The following is a 17,394-nucleotide window of genomic DNA, read 5'->3' as shown; positions in this document are numbered from 1 at the left end:
TAGTTATGATTATTATGATTAATATTAATAATAATATCTATTGTTGTTGTTGTTGTTATTATTATTATTATTATTATAAAGTTGCTTCTAAATTGGTTATATGTCAAAAGGTGTGCACTAGCATTTATCATAGCGTCTTCAGGAGTTGTAATATTGTTTTTGGACAACAGGGGGCAGTGTGAAATATTAGTTGAGCACACAGTGCTTGTTGGCTGTGTGTGAGCAGGGTACCGCCTCTGACAAAAAGCCTCAGCGATTTAAGTTAATGTTTTACAGGTTCCTCAGAGTAATTTCCAAACCACTGTTACACTCACCGAGTGAACTCTGTTTGTTTCGCCTTTCCCGAAAATTGACCTCTAAAATGGCTTTCCAGTATCCAGAAGCTTGCCGTGACGAGGCAGTTGTAAGTAGATATGACTTACGTACTAGCCTAGCCTGCTACTTAGCAGAGATGCCCACTCATCATGGGTTTCATTCATTGAAAAGAACGTCTGCTTTGTTAGCACGCTAGTTAGCTTAGCCACGTCTTGCAACCTAGTCTGCTTTATAAGTGCACGGATTGCACATTAAAAATAAGCAGTAACATCGTACTAATTATTTAAGTCTCTCTACCTAACATGTCGCCCGACATTTTTTTTTTTAACTAAACGGTGAACGTGGCCACACCAAGCTGCCTCACGTCTGAATTACTGTCATTACTGTGTCACTTGTCACAGGTGGATGATTACCATGGCTTTAAAGTACCTGATCCATACAGCTGGCTGGAAGACCCAGACAGTGAAAAAACACAGGTAAACCCTAACCACTAGCATTTCCCCCTTACATTTCAATTAGAGTTTCCTTTATTAAACACTGGGGAACGTTGCCAGTCTGTTTATAAAACATAAATGATGATTGTGTCACTTCACTTCTCACAAGGATTAACTGATATTTACTAGTCCTGTCAGTATTTTTATATAGTAGACTGATATCTCACAGTACTGAGTGCAGGCTGAATGAACATCATTGTAATCACATCACAAGATCTAAAGAGTTGACGTGAATTTAAACATATATCATCTCAAAAGAGCATGAAATGTGATAAGGTGTATGTTACAAAAAGGTTCACAAGTTCTATCTTGGTTTCCCATGTAAAATATGCAGAAAACCATTATATGCAACCTGACAATTATGGATAGTGGCCTTTTTGAAGTTACTCCACAAAGGTGCAGTATAAAAACAAAAAAAGTCCAAAAAACATAACTCACTTTAACTTTCTCTGAACACCAGCAAAATCTTCTGGTCAACACACTGGCCTGCATATATTAAATACCACGCTGTCTATTAATGTCATCATCAGTCATATCATCTATGATGATGTGACCCAAACACTTAGTTTTAGACCAAGCAGGATGTTCTTGTCCTGGTAGATAAAAAGATGGAAAGATGAGGAATATATCCCTGTTTACTCTGCAAATCACAACAGAACCATTTTTAGTAAAATAGTTCACATCAAAGTTTAAACCATAATGAAAACATATTTGAAACGATGACCAAATTATTGTCATACAAATGATGGCTGCTAAGTACACTGCCAATCATACAGCCTGTTTTGCAGTTTCTTAACTAGTCAGAGATAATCCATAAAACAATAAAGAGACAAACAATAAGTGATTGTCCTGAATAGTGTAGAAAAATTACTTCTCCATTTAACCCACATGCTCGGATTAAAGTACCAATAGGTCAAGATTTTTATAAACATGTGAGGCGATCCCCTCTGATGTAATTTTAAAATAATTTGGAATGATTAATACGGTCAAATGCCTTTTGAAGTAACAGTAAAACCAATTAATATGGTAGAGTTCTTACTTCTATATTTTTCCAGCATCCCCTTCAGTACATGAATACATAAATCAGTACTAAGTTTAGACTTAAAACCAAACTGGTTATGGGAGATGCATAGATATACAGACAATCTGTCAAGAAAAATTCTCTCCAAGACCTTCGACAACACATGGGCTAGAGCAGTTGGCCGATAATTATCAATACTCCCCAACCTGCCCACTTTGTCCTTGATGATAGGAACTAAAGTAACAGAGAACATGTGGTTTGGTAAGGCACCATGATACATAAATCCTGTCAAATAAATTGCAAGAAGAAATGCTTCTTTCAAATTTTCCATTTGAATGTAATGACAACTATTCATCTGGGCTACATGCTTTGTTGTTGTCTAAATCTGAGATGGCTTGAAAGACTTCCTGAGCTTCAATTTGCATATTGTCAGATTTGACAACATGATCCCCTCTGGTTTCTGGTTGTGCATTTATTGATAACTCGGGATATTTGGCTTTTTGATGGGAACTCAAGATATAATATTTTGATTTATAAATGTCTCTTTGTTGATTTTCTTCAACCAGGCCTTTGTCAGTGCTCAAAACCAGCTGACGTTGCCGTTTTTAGAGCGTTGTGAAGTACGGGACCTGTTCAAGGAGCGCATGACCGAGCTGTACGACTACCCCAAGTATAGCTGTCCCTTTAAGAGAGGAAGCAGGTGAAGCTGCAGCACAATCTGTACTGACTTATGTAATGTAAAGGCATGGACAGCATGCAGTGGTAACAACTGAATGCAACAAGTTGGCATGTTTTCTCTGTCTGTTTTTTTTAACTTTGTGCTCTTGTGTTAGCATGTAGCTCAACGACATGCTTGTTTTTATGTGTGTATGCATAGTTGTTAGTCTTTCTGTGCTTATGTTGTATTGAACCTGCAATCTTACCCTGCCTGTTGCCTAAAATCTGCTTGGATAGGTGTTTACTGCTAATATAGTTTTACCGTAACAGGAAAAATATATTGTTGTTAAGATCCTCAACATTGGATATTGACTATTTGTGTAAATTGCAGAGAACATCAGGACATGTCTGTTGTGAAATGAGTCCACTATTTCTTTCATCATTATGGTCCACTTGCAGATGCATGCTGGAAATTGCTTACTTTTTAGGAGATAAAACTACATCTGATACATACAATTTCTGAGACTTTTTGCATAACTGTACTGAAAAAGCTTTGCTCAAACCCCTGTTGTACACAATCTGATGCTTGTCTCCTGCACCCTAGTGGCTCCTGCACCAGGAGGCTGAAGATTAGACTAAAATAATTTGACTAAAATAATTTGACCACCTGTCAAACACATAATAATGACCACAATATGATAATGACTGCACAATTGATGCCCACCTGTGACATGGTAATAAATGAGGGGGGAAAAAAATCTTATATTGTTAAAGAGCCAAGACCTGAGATAAAAAAAATGGACTTTTCTCCCCAGTTTTTCTTATGTCAGGCTATAAAAGTTTAAGCATCTGGATCTCATGTGCTTGTCAGTATTTATTTTTGGCTTACAATGTTCTTTAATTTTAAAGCCTTTGTGGCTCATGATGATATTCATCTCTTGTTTTCACCCTTTAAGACTCATCTCTTCAGGGACTAAACAATTCTGTGACCATATTTAGTCCAGACCAAACTATCTGTGGTGGCAGTCATGAATGTCTATTTTTCAAATCCAGCAAAAATTCTTGGTCCTGGTGCTACTGGATCCCATATCCTTACTGGCCAGGTTAATTTTACAGATCACATTTGAGGGAGCACATGCTTACAAATATGCTTAGAAAAATTTTCAGGATTTCTAATGTCTCACTTTATTTTCAGATACTTTCACTTCTACAATACAGGCCTCCAGAACCAGAGTGTAATGTATGTGCAGGAGAGTCTAGATGCAGAGCCCACAGTCTTCTTGGATCCCAATACTTTCTCTGATGATGGGACTGTCGCTCTACGAGGTATTAACATAAAGCAAACTGCAAATGTCTTTTATTACTCCACTGTAAAAGTATTATTGTATCTGTTCAGAGTTGACCCTTCGAATTGTAAGCACACATTTCATTTCATTGCAGGGCCTTTGTCGTACCTATTCAGACTGAATAATTGTTTGATTTGGTAAAACTGGCTAAACATAATCTAATAGCCATCACACTGATTGGTCAATTAGCTTAAAGCCTCTCCAGCCCCCCTTGTCAATATTCTTTTGCTTTTCCTGTAATTACTGAAACCAAGGTTACGCATTCTCTGAGGATGGGGAGTACCTGGCATATGGCACCAGTGCCAGTGGGTCTGACTGGGTGGAGATCCGCTTCCTTCGAGTTGAAGGTGCCGTGCCTCTGGAGGATCACCTGGAGCGGGTCAAGTTCAGTTGTATGTCTTGGACTCATGATGGGAAGGGTCTCTTCTACAACTCTTATCCCGATCAAGAGGGTAAAAGTGACGGTAAGACAGAAATACATCGACACACTTCTGACATAAACCTTTCTAGCTTTATAAGCCATTAATTAGACAATACTAAGAAATCAGTTCTTGTAACAAAAAAAAACTTTTTTCTAAGCATCTCTGATTTATTCTGAAAGTTTCTTTGCTTTTTTTTATTTGGCAAACTAAAATGTGTTTCACTTGTCAGGCACCGAGACTTCCACTAACCTGCATCAGAAGCTGTACTTTCATGTTTTGGGAACTCCGCAGTCTGAGGATGTGCTGTGTGCTGAGTTTCCTGATCACCCCAAATGGATGAGTGGGGCTGAGGTATGCTGGTGGTCTCTTCTCTCAAAATAAATGGCTTTAACAGACTGTTGTTGATTTCTATTCAAGGTATGGTTTAGTGATAACATATTTATTGCAGGTGTCAGATGATGGGCGCTATGTGCTGTTGTCAATTAGAGAGGGTTGTGATCCTGTCAACAGACTGTGGTATTGTGACCTCCAGAAAACTCCTCAGGGTATTACAGGTGTGCCTTTTTATTCTTGTCAAGTAAAATTGTAAAATAAAATATTGTGTACCCAGAAAGTCTTTAAGACCTTTTTAAGGAAAAATCTCACTTGTTATTTTAATCCCCATGTTTCTATATGTAGTAAATAAATTCTCATCTCTTGGATCAACACTGTCAGATCCAAGAACCACTTTCTCTTGCTTTTTTTTCTCAGATGTTGTTAATTGCTTTTTATCAACACTTATGATAAACTTTGTATGTTTAGGACTTCTGCCATGGGTGAAGTTAATTGACAACTTTGACGCCGAGTATGAATACGTGACCAACGAGGGTACATTGTTCACTTTCAAAACCAACTTGGATGCCCCGCGTTACAGACTCATCAACATCGATTTCGCTTCTCCTGATCAGAGCAACTGGAAGGAGCTCATTCCTCAACATGACAAGGATGTTATTGGTAAGCTGCTGAAATCTTTACGTGATGTGTCTGACAAAAATTCATGTGATGGCGCAACACTTGATGTTTTCTTTGTTATGTCTTTCCTGCAGTGTTTGCCACCTGCACATACTCCAGCTATCTGTTTGTGTGTTTCCTCCATGATGTGAAGAATGTGTTGAAGATGTACCGCCTGAGCTCAGGGGAGGAGCTGAGGACTTTTCCGCTTGATGTTGGCTCAGTGGTGGGTTTCACAGGACGAAAAAGGGATTCTGAGATCTTCTATTACTTCACTTCTTTTCTATCCCCAGGTAAAGATCGCTAAAATGATGTATTACTGATCGACACACTCGTTTGTTGAGATTTAACGTTGTTTGACTTTAAGTTAGTTTTGAAACTTTCAAAGCCAAGGTCAGGCAAATTATTTAGAGAGCCCGATTCTTGGATAAACATTATGCTGATCAATTAACTCAGATGCAGCCAGCTCATTTCACTAATGGCCAAACTAATCAATTAAGAAAAGTGCTAATTGGAGTGGGATCACAACCAAAATGACCTGCTCGTAATAAGGAAAGGCTAATCTACTAAAAACAAAGGACCTGGTTGTTTTTTGTACCAGTATGATACACAGTGACTCGGTATTGCAATTGCACTGCTTGAATCAGTCCTCATCTTGTAAACTCCTACCTAAAGTAACTATGGTTACGTAAGATTTTTCATTGTTCAGAATCACAGACAGTGCAAAAGTCTGACGTAATTATTAAGTTTTTGAGACTTAAGTTAAATAAATAGAAGAGTAAGAAATTTTTTAATTTGCATAGCAGCTAAGCTTCACTTTAGCCTACTATCTTTCTTGGAATTTTTTATTATTATTATTTTCTGTGCACATTTTGGCACACCTCCAGCAGGCTGAGGAATGGCCACCATCTGGTCACTTTGCCTAAATGCACAGTATAATTTGTTTGGCAGGGGAATGCAGGAAAACTTTGAGCACAAAATCCACTGTAAATTTAGTTACAAATCTTGAAAACCCTGTGGAATTAACTGTGCTTTACAATGTGTGCATTGCATGTTGGTGCTTTGTCCACTGCAGTTCCCAGTACAGTTGTTTTTGTGTGTAGTTTGCATAAAACAAGACTGTGAGGTTTTTAAGAATTTAGGAAACATATTGCAATAAATTATATTAACACTTTTCAGAAACAAATAAAATCAACCTTTTTTTTCTCCATCTAGCCATCATTTACCACTGTGACTTAACCAAGGAGCCGCTACAACCACACATCTTCAGAGAGGTCACAGTCAAAGGCTTCAACCCCTCTGAATACCAGACCACTCAGGTAAGCAGATGGTTTTTGTTTTTTTTTCTTTCGAGTTGTATTTTCGTTGTTCTTGCTGTGTCAGGTTCAACCCATACACATCTTCTGGCTTTAAAAACCCAACTAGGTGACTGACAGATAGCAACAGCAACCTCAACCAACTTGCCTGAAGTTTAAAACTGCAAACTGACAGTTTTGTGCACAAGCTGTGTGGGGCTTTGCTTCAGCTTTTAGCAAAGGAGGGTATGAGTGAGGCTGGTGGTGAAGATGACCTTGTGACGGGATAAGCGCGCTGGGTTCTACTGACTCATCCTCACTGCACAAGTCAGTAGCTGTCTTTGTATGGACCCCTCTAATCAGACTAAATATCCAGTCAGATTAAATCTGAATCAAGTCACACCAAGTCAGTCCAGATTATTCGGAGCACATTTTGAACCATATTAATGGGGGGTAGGGTAAATTAAATTACAATGAAATGAAAAAAATATATTAAAATAATGTTGTCAACTGGACAGTTATAGTACAAATATACATAATAATATACATAATGTCATGGTTTTTATCTGATTTGTATAAATAGGTGGATTTCCATGTCCAGTTTCTTCAGGGTTCTTGTCTTTTTATAAAATATGCAGCTGGATTAGGTTTTGCAGATGTGTGGTGACTGGTATCTAACCAGCTGTGATCATGACTCGGGTAGATTTTTTTTCTACATGACCTTTTACTTCATCTACTAATGCTGCCATTAGTTCAACAAAAGTAAATATATAATTTATTGTTGATGTGTATGCACATTAAATCAGTCCAGTGCTGTTTGCAGTGCTTTTTCTGTTGCTTTTACCATTAGAAATGGTATTCTGTTTAAAAAATAAATTACTTTGTGGCACAGACAACATCTCCACTGAAACATCTTCATTTTCTAAACCAGAACTTAATAACAACATAGCATAACAAAACATAACAATGAGTCTGGTCTTTTAAGGTAACGCCTTTTAGATTTGTAAGTGCTAATGTAGCACTACAAGGTCTGCTTTTGCTGTCATCGTGCACTGCCATGGTTCGTTGCAGCTGCACTCACTCAGAATGCCACCATGTAATGTGATGTGAGTCTTTGTAAGTCTTCATTAGTTGCTGCTGACTTAGGTTGAAGTAAGTTGAAATTAAATGATACTTTATTAAACTACTCGGGTGAAATTATAATACTGTTGTAGGTTTTCCTGAGTAAGGAGCAACAACTTGAAACCAATTAGGTCAGGATGCTTTGACAGAGACATGGGTTGAACCCTTCTTTCTTCTCTTGTCCAGGATAACTGAATTCTACTTTAGTTAAAAGAGGTTCCCAGATCAGGAGTGTCTGAAGTGTAGAAACATGGTAGCAGCAATACTTTTTTATACTTTTTCTGTCTTTTTCTATATTCTTTTAAAAGTCTTAGCATTGAAGGTTCTTGAACATCTCAACTAGATATTGTTGCATTGTTCCATTCTAATTTGGGGAAAACAAAAGTTTCCTTTTGCTTTTGCTATAATTTTAGCAGCCAGGCCACATTTTACATGCCAAGAGTTTAATTCCTGTTAAATGTCCAACACATTTCCAGCACATAAACACTCGACTTTAAAGAACTCTGTTTAGTGTTTATTTGCACAATAAGTTCTGAATCTCAAATCTGAAAAATTTTAGAAATATGTGTCCATGCAAGTAAATCAGAATGTATGCAGAAATCAACTACATGTACGAATTGTATGAATTCATTAGGAAATAAAGTGAAATGGCAACAATTTGGAATTTGACTGATACGTGTAAACTAAATGTTCATACTGAATAATGGATGCTTTAAACATTTTATGATAAATGGAATCAAATTTAGCTAAAATAGTTTATAGGTTTAGTGACATGTTGACACTGAGTCCATCTGCAACACTGGAGATGATGGATGATCCGCAGCACTGGGATATTGCACATCAGTGGTATAAATTTCTGATGATTTAGCAATAAATCAAGTTACATAGAGCTATTTGATATGTTTATGTCAAACTGATTATTCAGCATTTTCAAAGGTCGTTTGACAAATTCAGCAAGGCATGTTATCACGGAAGAAACTGACATGGATTCTTTCGTTAAGAAAAAGGTATCATTGATTAACTTTTCATTTTGTCCTTTGCTACATTTCCTTTTTTCCAGAAGCGTCTAAATTTTTCAATAACACAACGTATTCTTACACAACATATTTGAATTGAATTGGATTAAGCGGTTCAGAAAATGAATGAATGAATGACAACGTATTCTATAGTCTATCACATATTTAATAATAAATTACTAAGAATCCATTTTCCCTTATTTCCAAATGAACTAAAAGCAGGTTCAGGTCCTGTTCTGCCATCAGAAAGAGTGAAATTTCAGCCAACTCAGGAGCCCTGCCTTTGCAAGTGGAGGTTCAGAAACAGATTAATGTTGTATTTCTGCTGAAGTGAATTCTGCTAGAAATAACGGTGTAAATGTGAAAATGTGCAAGGCCCTGAGGAAAACATTTTATCAGTGCTCCTTTGTTATCTTTTATCTTCTGACTGCGACACAAGGATAGATGTGAATGATGTAAACTGTATTGTACTCGTCCAATTCATAATTCTGTTTTCAGCCCCTGAGGTTTCCATGACAATCTGTCTTCCTGTTTGTTCAGATCTTCTATCCCTCAAAGGATGGCACCCAGATACCCATGTTCATTGTTCACAAGAAGGGAATCAAATTGGACGGCTCCCATCCAGGTTTTCTGTACGGCTACGGGGGCTTTAACATCTCCATCACACCAAGCTACAGCGTTTCCCGACTAATCTTTGTCAGACATCTGGGAGGAGTTCTGGCAGTTGCCAATATCAGAGGGGGAGGAGAGTATGGAGAGACCTGGCACAAAGGTAGGAGGCTTCACGTGTATTTAAAGAAAACCAAAAAAAAACCATCCATTAAATATGTGTCTGATTTCCTCTGTCATTCATTTTTGCTCTATAAAAAAAAAAATACTTAAAAAAAAAAAAAAAAAAAAAACTAAGATGAAGTGTTGCTGGAACAACTTTTTTTTTCTTTAATTGTATTCAGTGTAACAAGTTAAAAGTGGCAGAAAATAAAATGTTCCTTCTATTTGTCGAATTATGCCCATTCATCTCCACTTAATGTAGTTTTTCTTGTTTTTCTCTTGGATGTTTACCTTCACTGCACAATGTCATTTAGAGTTTGATGCTCTGCTGAAAGGTTAACTAGATGTGTCCATATGAGCAAGATATTAGACATCACAAGCTGTATGGATATCAGTTTTGGTCAAGCATTCACAGAGGTGCATTATGATAAACAGAACCCTAAATTGCATATTTGCATAGAGTAACAGTCTCATGGTTTGGGATACAGTTCTAATGGAAAGTTTATACCTTATTTAATCTCTTTGCTATCAGTCTGCATCGAGTTTCCCCACATGACAAAACAAGCTATACATTTTAGATATCTTTGACTTTTTCGTTTTAGTGCGCTACTGTGTCAAGTCTAAACTTGTGCTGGGAAACCACAAGTTTCCCTCATGTTTGATTTATGATGGCATGTTTGTTTCTGTCGGCTTCTCTCTCATTCCATGAAAAGTTAAGGATTTTTGTTATGCAACCAATGCAGACACACGTTTGCAGGGCTCTAAGAAGCCAACAGGGTTTAGACTGAACAAGTGTTGCTTGTTCTGACATGCTAACTACTCAATTTTGTCCCATAAATTAAAATTGTTTACTATGATTGTTTTTCGGATATATTATGGATTTTTATAATGGGTAAGTTTTTGTTTATTTTTAACTTGATATTTATAAATAATTTTATGTTTTTAAAAAAGAGCTTATTAGATGCATATTATTATTTACAGCACAATTTATTTACAGTATATGTATTCTGACATACTTTGATGGTGGATCTTTAAATAATTCCAATACAAAATACCTGGTTTTATCTTCAGCTGGGATGCTGGCACACAAGCAGAACTGCTTCACAGACTTCCAGTGTGCAGCTGAATATCTCATCAAGGAGGGATACACGTCTCCTTCCAAACTGACTATAAATGGAGGATCTAATGGTGGGCTACTCGTGGGTATGTATCCTCCTGAAGAATAATTCAGACTACTTAAATATGAAACAGTATTAATTGTGGGACATGTCTGACTGTCTGTTCTTTCCCTTAGCGGCTTGTGTGAATCAGCGACCTGAGCTGTTCGGCTGTGCCGTCGCCCAGGTAGGCGTCATGGACATGCTGAAGTTCCACAAGTTCACTATCGGCCACGCTTGGACCACAGACTTTGGCTGTTCAGAGACAAAAGAACAGTTTGAATGGCTTATAAAGTAAGTGCTCTCTGAATAGAGTGTGGGTTTTTTCATATTAAAATTACGTGTGCTTTATTGACATTACATATGTTACTTAATGAGATTTTTTCTCATCTGTTCCATGTAATTGCAGCCTATTGAAATGGTTGACTTTTTCCGCATAAACGGACAAAGAAAAAAGTCCTATGTCAGTCCTTTTAATCAGTGCTTACTGATGAAGTTTCAATACTGAACATCATAGTTTTTCTTTTTCTTCACATACACTACTCACAAAAAGTTAGGGATATTTGGCTTTCAGGTGAAATTTATGGAAAATGCAATATGTTCATGCTACAGTGATATAATATAAAAGTAAGACATTTAAGTAGAAGGATGCACTACTGATTTCCTCATCTCAAAAAATTCATTCAACACAAAAGGTAACAACAATGGTAGTTACACCACAACAAAACATTTGAACGTCTCAATATCTCTTCATGTGCCTTTGAGCATCAATTACAGCTTGACAACGACGTCTCATGCTGTTCACAAGGCAACTTATTGCCTGCTGAGGCATGGCATCCCACTCTTCTTGAAGGGCAGCCCTCAGGTCACTGAGGTTCTGGGGTGCAGGGTCTCGAGCCTCTACACGACGGCTCAGCTGATCCCACAGGTTTTCAATGGGATTCAGGTCTGGAGAGAGTGCAGGCCATTCCATTTGAGGTACACCAGTCTCCAACAGCCGTTCCCTGATGATGCGGCCTCGATGAGCAGGAGCATTGTCGTCCATGAAGATGAAATTAGGCCTGTGCTGTTCATGTAGGGGCACAATCACTGGATTAATGATGTTATTCAGGTAGTATGGGCTTGTCACTGTACCATTCACAAAGTGTAGGGCAGTTCTGTACCAGGTGGACACCCCTGCCCACACTGTAACACCGCCACCACCAAAAGCTCGCCTGGTGACAACAGTGACTGATGCATAGCGCTCTCCCTGATGTCTCCAACATCGTTGCCGGCCATCATTTCTGCTCAGTGTGAATCGACTTTCATCAGAGAACAGCACTGAGGCCCACTGGTTCCTCGTCCAGCGTAAATGCTCCCTGGCCCATGCAAGACGATGATGCCTGTGCCTGGTGGTGTGGTCAGGTACCCGTGCAGGTCGTCTAGCACGCAGACCACGCTGATGGAAACGGTTTCGAATGGTCTGACGTGACACTTGGGTGCCTCTCACCTCTCTTAAACGTGCCTGGAGTTGAGTGGCATTCATCATCCGGTTTCTCAGGGCAGTGTTCACAATGTAGCGGTCATCAGCACGGGATGTGGCCAAAGGACGTCCACTTCTAGGCCTTTCTGTGACTCTTCCAGTCTCTCTATCTCTGTTGCAACCTGCTGATGACACTCTGTGACACTCCAAGCTCAGTGGCCACTTCTGTCTGAGAACGACCTGTTTGAAGCATCGCAATGGCAAGGGACTGTTGTTCCATTGTTAGGTGTCGTCTTGGTCTCATGATGTCAAATTGTGAACAGCATGATGAGGACAACTGTTTAAACACCAGCTGTAATTGAACCAGGACATTTATTGGTCAATTCAAGGATCACACACCTGCCGTGATTTTTGCCGTTAAGCTCCTTGTTAAAGAACAGCAACTTGTGCAAAATTTATTGAAACATTTAACAGTTGGACATGTGCATTTAAAAGCTTAGAGAAGATCACATTAAGTTCACCTGTACAGGTTTGAATGCATTTTAGGCTTGTTGTGAAATTTCACCCAAAAGCTGAATATCCCTAACTTTTTGTGAATAGTGGAGCTCTTTCCTTCCACTTACTTAAAGCATAGAGGGTGTGCGTTCCTCCTTCTCTTTTCCAGTCTGGAGATGAGCTGGATGCACAAAGCAAAATGTCAGTTTAGTTTGTTTTGGAAGCTGACACTAAAAACCCCAACAAGCAAACACCTGTCCATCTGTAAAACTATGATTACAAGTAAGAGAACATGCATGGCCTCTTGTAGACAAGCCTTGAATGACACCTTGAAGATTTCATACAATGATTTGTTAATGAATCGCAGTAAGTCATGCTATATTTTCAATCACCTGGCATATTGTATAGAATCACTGCTTTTGGAGTGTGTGTAGTTTGCTTTTATTACCAATAAAAAAAGTACAAATATGACACTCAGCCATTTCATTTAAGAGCTCAGCTCTTTGACTTTGTAAAATATGCCCCCTTTTTAATTCTAGCTCATGTAGAGGGGAGAAATGAATCATTAATGACCAAGAATTACAATAAGTTCTTAATGTCAGCTCTTCCGGCTTAAATCATAGCTACATTCCCCCAAGAAATGGACTTCACTAATTAAAAGCAATGTTGTCCATCAGTCAGGTCCCAACTTTATAAGGTAGCAGAGCTTGCACATTTAATCTGCCATTAAACAAATGTTTGTTTAAATAAACTCCTTTTTAGTGTAAGAGTTCGACAAGGCAGTTAAGAAATATAATTGGTTAATCTGGTTTGATGCATTTAACTAAACAACTTGTGAATGCAGCCAACATTTCATTGTGTAAATGCGTGCCAAAGTGTTTCCTCCTCTGAATAATGTATCCTTTTAAGTTAAAAAAAAAAAAAAACTCCACCAGGACAGGATTGGATTTTAAATGGCTCTGCTTTGTCATTGATGGAGATATTTACAAACTGTATGAAAGATTTACAGAGGCTTTTATTTTTGTTATGTTTCATCTGCATCTCCAGCAAAAATGTTGTTCTGTAGGTGTTGAACGGTTTTTGCAGAGGTAGCATTTTAATATTTGTATCAACATATTTTGTCAGTTGTATCAAAGCTTTAACGGTGACATGGAGAAAGTGCTAGTATGACACCAGTAGCAGACATGTTTGGTCCAAACTGTTTTTAGAGCAGTCTCTTCAGAACACATCTCTTTATAAGTTCAAGTTTTTTTGTTTTTGGATCGAAGAGTCTTTCTTTTGCCATTCCAAGCTGAACAGATCAGTTTAGCTGCTTTTTGCAGATCTTGTAACAGTTTTATGGTTTAGGAGGGCAGTTTTCATCAAAGTGTGTTCTGGGAATGTACCTTTTCCAGTGTGATTTAATTAAAGTAAACTGAATATTAACTAAATGGTTCTTAAATGATGGTTAGATTTAAAGACGTCATCCAGTTTGTTGCAACTGTATTTATAATTTCCAATTACTCTTCCAGATACTCCCCCCTGCATAACATTTGTGTCCCAGAAGGCAATGGGGTCCAGTATCCTGCAGTTCTGTTGCTGACAGGGGACCACGATGACCGGGTAGTGCCTCTCCACTCCCTCAAATACATCGCCACGCTGCAGCACATTGTAGGCCGTAGCTCCAAGCAGACAAATCCACTCTTCATCCTAGTGGACACAAAGTCAGGTCACGGTGCCGGGAAGCCCACCAGCAAAGTCATCCAGGAGGTGGCCGACACGTACGCCTTCATCGCCCGCTGTCTCAACATCTCTTGGGTCAAATAACATGCAACTCAGTTAAATTGTGTGTTTTTGTTTTTCTTTTAGTCAAATTGACTTCAAAAGACGGTTCATCCAATCCATTAAGATCTTCGTAACACGTTTCCCCAGTACAAGTTGTTTAATGTCAGTTTGTTTAATCCCTCCTGCCCCCTCTTAGCACTGGTCTGTCAGTATCACTCCTGCACAAAACTACAAAACATGCGGCTCATACAGTTCATATGTCGTGGACCGTGTTTGTAGTTCTTTGTGAAGGACGGTGCTATTCATGATTACATTAAATAGCCAATCAGCTGTTACAGTCATGAGGTCTAAGTGGCAAGAAGTTTATTTAGGATTGTTGCTATGTCACCTGGGAGCGCCAATATGATGTTTATTTATTTGTTCTTTATGCAGAATGGAGATTGTTGTATGTCTAGCTTTGTCAATAAGTTGAGTTTTGACACTTGCATATCTGATTGTTCTGCAAGGGGGCAGTATTACCGATTGTCTACAAGGAAACTTGCAAAAAAAATGTTTGCATTGTATGTATGTAAAAGAATGTGTGTGTGTGTGTGTGCGTGTGGATGTGTGTGTGGATGTGCATGTGTGTGTGTGTGTGTGTGTGGATATTGGTTCCAAATTTTCATTCAGACTAATTATTTCTACCTCTTGACTTGTGCTGATTGTTTGCCTTTTTAAAGGGAACAAAACACAATGCCACAACAACAATAAACAACTTTTTAAACAGTAATTTATTATCTTTAATTGATGTTTAAAATGTTAAATGAACTTTATTACAAAAACAGCCAAAGTGACCAGTTTTTACAAACCTGATAAACTAAAAATATATGACCTTAAGTGAGGCAAATCAAATAAAGATTTTAGTTTTATCTGAAAACCTACATTCATCTCCTTCTTGAATCGCAGTTTCGTCACATAAAAATATTATTTAATAAATTCTAATAGCATTTACACAAAATATCAGCTGACAGTTGAAGGTTATAATGGTCCGTGAGAGTGTGAGCAGCTGGAACTGCTGCTTGTTCTGTGCTGGTTTGTGAGTGAATGGTCTTCCAGCAGGGGGCAGTCACTCAGCAAGCAACCACAACCTGCAACAGACTCAGAAAATCAGGGTGGTCTGACAGAGGGCCCCATTCAGACTACTGAACATGCATGTTTTATATTTGGGAATTTCTTTCATTGTAGAAAAGATATTTGGCAAAGCACAGTGAGTTACTTTCTTAATTTATTTTGGAAACTACATTTCCTGGTTTTCTTCTCAAACATGCAAATTATAATAATAATAATAATAATAAAGGGATTAATGAGATTAAGCCAAACACATTTATGAGTGTTGGATTTGCTTATTCAGTTACATAAAACGCTGTTTTCCATGCATCATGGAATATAAAGATAACAGAAAGGCTTTACCTAATTTTGACATTTACATTGCATACCATGTTGATTGTTGTCAATATATTTTTATTCAATTTTCTTCTCTTTCAATGACTTTTTCAAGATCCAATATTTCAGACATCGAGAGCTGATTCAGAAAAGGTAAAAAACATGAAGCAAAACTACTAAATCCTGACAAAATGATGACATTTACCATTGCTACCGTCAAGGATCTAAGGAAGTTTAAGTGAATGTTTTTAAAGATAAAATCTGAAAATAAAACTTTATTTATTCCATGTTATTTATTATGCTACATGAACAAGTAATGAAAGTGAGATTTCATTTCAATAAAATCACTGTTGTTAAGATGGTTCAAATTCTTATGAGCTTAAGTAATTTTCAGTTAACTATAAAAGCAATCAAAGCAAACTACCACAACAGAAAAGCAGATTGCGAGGGATTTGTGTCTTCACATCTGAATTTGTATTGTCATCTACAAAGTTTAGATTTAGAACCTAAAGTCAAACAATCAGTCACTGAGTTTTAATTTAGAGTTACAGAATTAACGGTTTACTTTAAGAACTTTTTCATTTTCACTTTATTTTTGTTTGAAAGGAAAAAAAAAACTTGTACATGGTGAAAAATTACATTGGTTAGTGATTAGTCAGCTTTTTGGACTGTTTTGATTTTATTAATCAAACATAACTCTGCAGGTTTTGGAAAATATAAAACATTGAATGGACTTTGGTGCCAGAAAAAAAAAAAACCCAATTTACATAGACTTGATTAAAGAAAAAATATTATGGAAAACATTCTATAAATTCTACAACCATGAGACAGAAGGCCTCTTATTAAACAAAGTTTAAAGACACCCTCTCCACTTAAGTTTATTTGTCCAATTCCTTGGTGATAAGATCATTATATTTGAACAGCATGTAAATCTGTTTATGTATTAATTCAGACTGCTGAGCAGATTGTAAATAGACCTATAGCTCTCAAGAAGTTTAAAATTTTCTGACTGGAAAGTGAGAAAACATTAAAATTCCACAAAGACTGGTCTTTCTCTGGGCTGTTTCTTATACCAGATCTCACACATTTAGGCTATTCTACTCTTTTTGATAAACTATGTGATAAATAATGTAATAAATCTCCTCTTCCATTCATGAACCTCCCCTCGCTTTGCGGAGCCCCCACGGGGGGGAGGCCCACCTCCAACGTCAGAAAAGTGCTGAAGTTTGTATATGACCTGAAAACAGCGACTCATCTTGTTCTCCAGCAGTTGGAAGAAAAGGAAGAAAACTATGAATTCACGCGTTGTTTCCTCACTATCCGTGCGCGCGAGCACGTACGCACAGGTGTGTAACCAGTAGATGGCGCTTGGCAGCTCGGTGAACCCTCGAAGGAGACATGGACCAGCATACAGCCTGCTCTGATGAACTTTTCAGTATTATTCTCTCTGTGCTGTGGAACGTTTCTCAACATAAATCATGAATTAGTTGAAGTCTGACTCAAGCGCACCCTGTATTATAGGCTAAGACAATTCATGTGGAAAGAAGCGTCGGTTGAAACCAGTTTATTACAAAGTTGGATTATGTTTTAAAGCAACAGAAAGGGTCCCAATTTCTGATTGGCTGACATTAAAATACCCAATGAA

General features: G+C 37.8%; 1 protein-coding gene across 1 annotated transcript; it reads left to right on the top strand.

Moving 5' to 3' along the window:
* Positions 1 to 228: 228 nt before the first annotated feature.
* On the top strand, positions 229 to 15,188 carry prep (prolyl endopeptidase). Its single transcript, XM_079255334.1, has 14 exons — positions 229 to 403; positions 717 to 791; positions 2,397 to 2,530; positions 3,683 to 3,813; positions 4,088 to 4,297; positions 4,485 to 4,606; positions 4,704 to 4,809; positions 5,057 to 5,248; positions 5,341 to 5,538; positions 6,461 to 6,564; positions 9,219 to 9,450; positions 10,521 to 10,652; positions 10,744 to 10,900; positions 14,075 to 15,188. Exons 1-14 carry the CDS (start codon positions 266 to 268, stop codon positions 14,367 to 14,369), a joined length of 2,226 nt encoding a protein of 741 aa, XP_079111460.1. The 5' UTR covers positions 229 to 265; the 3' UTR covers positions 14,370 to 15,188.
* Positions 15,189 to 17,394: the final 2,206 nt, after the last annotated feature.

Source organism: Telmatherina bonti, assembly GCF_933228915.1.
Source record: "Telmatherina bonti genome assembly, chromosome: 16".
Taxonomy (NCBI): Eukaryota; Metazoa; Chordata; class Actinopteri; order Atheriniformes; family Telmatherinidae; genus Telmatherina; species Telmatherina bonti.
Note: the sequence above shows the minus strand (reverse complement) of the source record. Positions and strands in the feature narration are given on the sequence as shown.

Excerpts from the sequence above, each read along its gene's own strand:
- prep (XM_079255334.1), top strand. The coding sequence starts at position 266 with ATGTTTTACAGGTTCCTCAGAGTAATTTCCAAACCACTGTTACACTCA. Across the intron at positions 404-716 it reads CTTGCCGTGACGAGGCAGTT|GTGGATGATTACCATGGCTT; the intron begins GTAAGTAGATAT and ends CACTTGTCACAG. Across the intron at positions 4,298-4,484 it reads TCAAGAGGGTAAAAGTGACG|GCACCGAGACTTCCACTAAC; the intron begins GTAAGACAGAAA and ends TTCACTTGTCAG.